Below are 2,052 nucleotides of genomic sequence, written 5' to 3' on the forward strand. Positions count from 1 at the left end.
ATGCTACATGATGGTAAAAATGGACTTGCCCCAACTTATTGTGGCCATCACTTTAAAAATGACTTTTTTTCCTAAAAGGTTATGTTGTGAGTGAAATATGGGTTTATGAGATTTGCAGATGATTGTATTCTCCTATTACGTTTTGCACTGTGTTCGAACTTCAGAAATGTTGCTTTTAATTTTTTCTATGAACATGAAATTCATTCATGTTTGAGATTTCACCACTCCAGAACTAAATGTCTATAGATTCAAATTCCATTTTGAAACACATAACAAACATTTAGACAAACATGTAGGGACATTAGACTTTCCCTTAACAACAACACAAAAGTTATCTTCCTCTACAGTTCTGAAAAGCCTTGATAATTGATGAAAATTATTTATTGATATTATATTTTTATAAAGCTGCATATTTAAAACAAATGTCAGAAACAGACAAAGACAAAAACAAAGGAACATATGCCATTGCCTCCAACCTTGACCCACCCACTTCATTTCTTCTCCTCTGTGCTGGTGCTATAAATGTTAGCAGAGGCTTCTGTCTCTGTGAGCTGGGAGGGAGTGTAATGACTATAATGTTATGTTATAATTTCATTTGTTCTTCAGTTCAAATTAATTTCTCAGCTCAAATCTTGAACCTTATATAAAACAGTTTATTGTTTATTATTTCACTGCTTATGTAAACATTTTGTCACAGGTGTCACACCTGCTGAGAATGAATATGTCATAATGGCATAACAATTATTTGTAAAATACCATTTAAACAATATAATAGAGACTTCTCTTGGGCATCTGATACCCATATCTATGTCTTAAAGAACCACTGATAACATTATTATTGATTTTGTTCACTGTCTCATATTAAGCAGAAAATGGAAAACTCCAGTGAGATTGTGTCATTTGTGCTGGCTGCTTATGGAAATGTTGGGGATTTCAAATACCTGTACTTTATCATAATATTGTTTTGGTATGTCTCTATTTGTGTGGCCAACACAGTTCTTATTGTGGTCATACATGTGGACAGAAGGCTGCATGAGCCAATGTATATACTGCTCAGCAATTTATGTGTGAATGAAATAAAAGCAGGCACATCGCTGTATCCTCTTTTGCTCTCACAGATGTTTTCAGACAGTCATGAGGTGACCCTGCCGTGGTGTTTTCTGCAGATGTGTTCTTTGTACACAGGTGCACCTGCTGAGTTTTGGAGTTTAGCAGCCATGGCCTATGACAGATATATCTCAATCTGTCATCCATTACGCTATAATGTCATTATGAACACAGAGAGAGTGTTTAAGATTATTCTGCTTGTGTGGGTTTTTTCATTCGTTATTTTCATACTCTCGTTTTCTTTCATCTTCAGTTTGAAGTTTTGTGGAAATAATATTGAAAATGTGTATTGTGAGCACCAATTAATAATTAAACTTTCATGCTCAGGTTCAGCCCAGAACTCTATATCTATCATAATCTTTGTCATAATGAGTATTTTCATACCATTCAGTCTCATTTCAGTCTCTTATGTGAAAATTTTGACAGTCTGTCGAAAAACATCCACAGAAAACAAGCAGAAAGCCATGACTACTTGCACCCCTCAGATTGTCTCTGTGTCAAACCTGTTTGTTGGCTGTATTTTTCACTCTATTAACTTCAGACTTTTAATAAGTCAGGTACCAGATGAAGTCAATATCATATTACCTATGTATATGCTCATTTGTCAACCAATGCTTACCCCATTTATGTATGGATTTAATTTGCCAAAGATAAGGCAATCATGTAAAAGGTTTCTGTTTAAGAGAAAATAAATGTCTTTGTTCAGCAAAAGAAAGTCTTGAAGCCTCTCTGCTGTCTGGTGCAGAAACATTAGGCAATGGTCTTATGGTTTGTAGACATGAAGAAAATAAAATCTGGTAAGTCATATATTTTAATTTAAAAAATGCTTTGTCATTGATCTAGTTAAAGTTGTATTACTTTTTTAAAGTAACCTTTTAACATGTAATTTACTCTTTTTCCTGAGATAATCAGCTTTCAGTGAAAGGCTAATGTTATTATTCTGAC

At 33.9% G+C, this 2,052-nt stretch overlaps 1 protein-coding gene across 1 annotated transcript; it reads left to right on the plus strand.

Annotated features, from left to right (window-relative positions):
* Positions 1-872: 872 nt before the first annotated feature.
* LOC116323665 (olfactory receptor 10A6-like) lies at positions 873-1,799 on the plus strand. The gene has a single exon (XM_031744052.1). It carries the CDS (start codon positions 873-875, stop codon positions 1,797-1,799), a length of 927 nt encoding a protein of 308 aa, XP_031599912.1.
* Positions 1,800-2,052: the final 253 nt, after the last annotated feature.

The sequence above is a fragment of the Oreochromis aureus genome, linkage group 16 (genome assembly GCF_013358895.1).
Source record: "Oreochromis aureus strain Israel breed Guangdong linkage group 16, ZZ_aureus, whole genome shotgun sequence".
NCBI classification, from domain to species: domain Eukaryota; kingdom Metazoa; phylum Chordata; class Actinopteri; order Cichliformes; family Cichlidae; genus Oreochromis; species Oreochromis aureus.

What these genes read in the sequence shown, in the direction of transcription:
- LOC116323665 (XM_031744052.1), top strand. Translation starts at nt 873, where the DNA reads ATGGAAAACTCCAGTGAGATTGTGTCATTTGTGCTGGCTGCTTATGGA.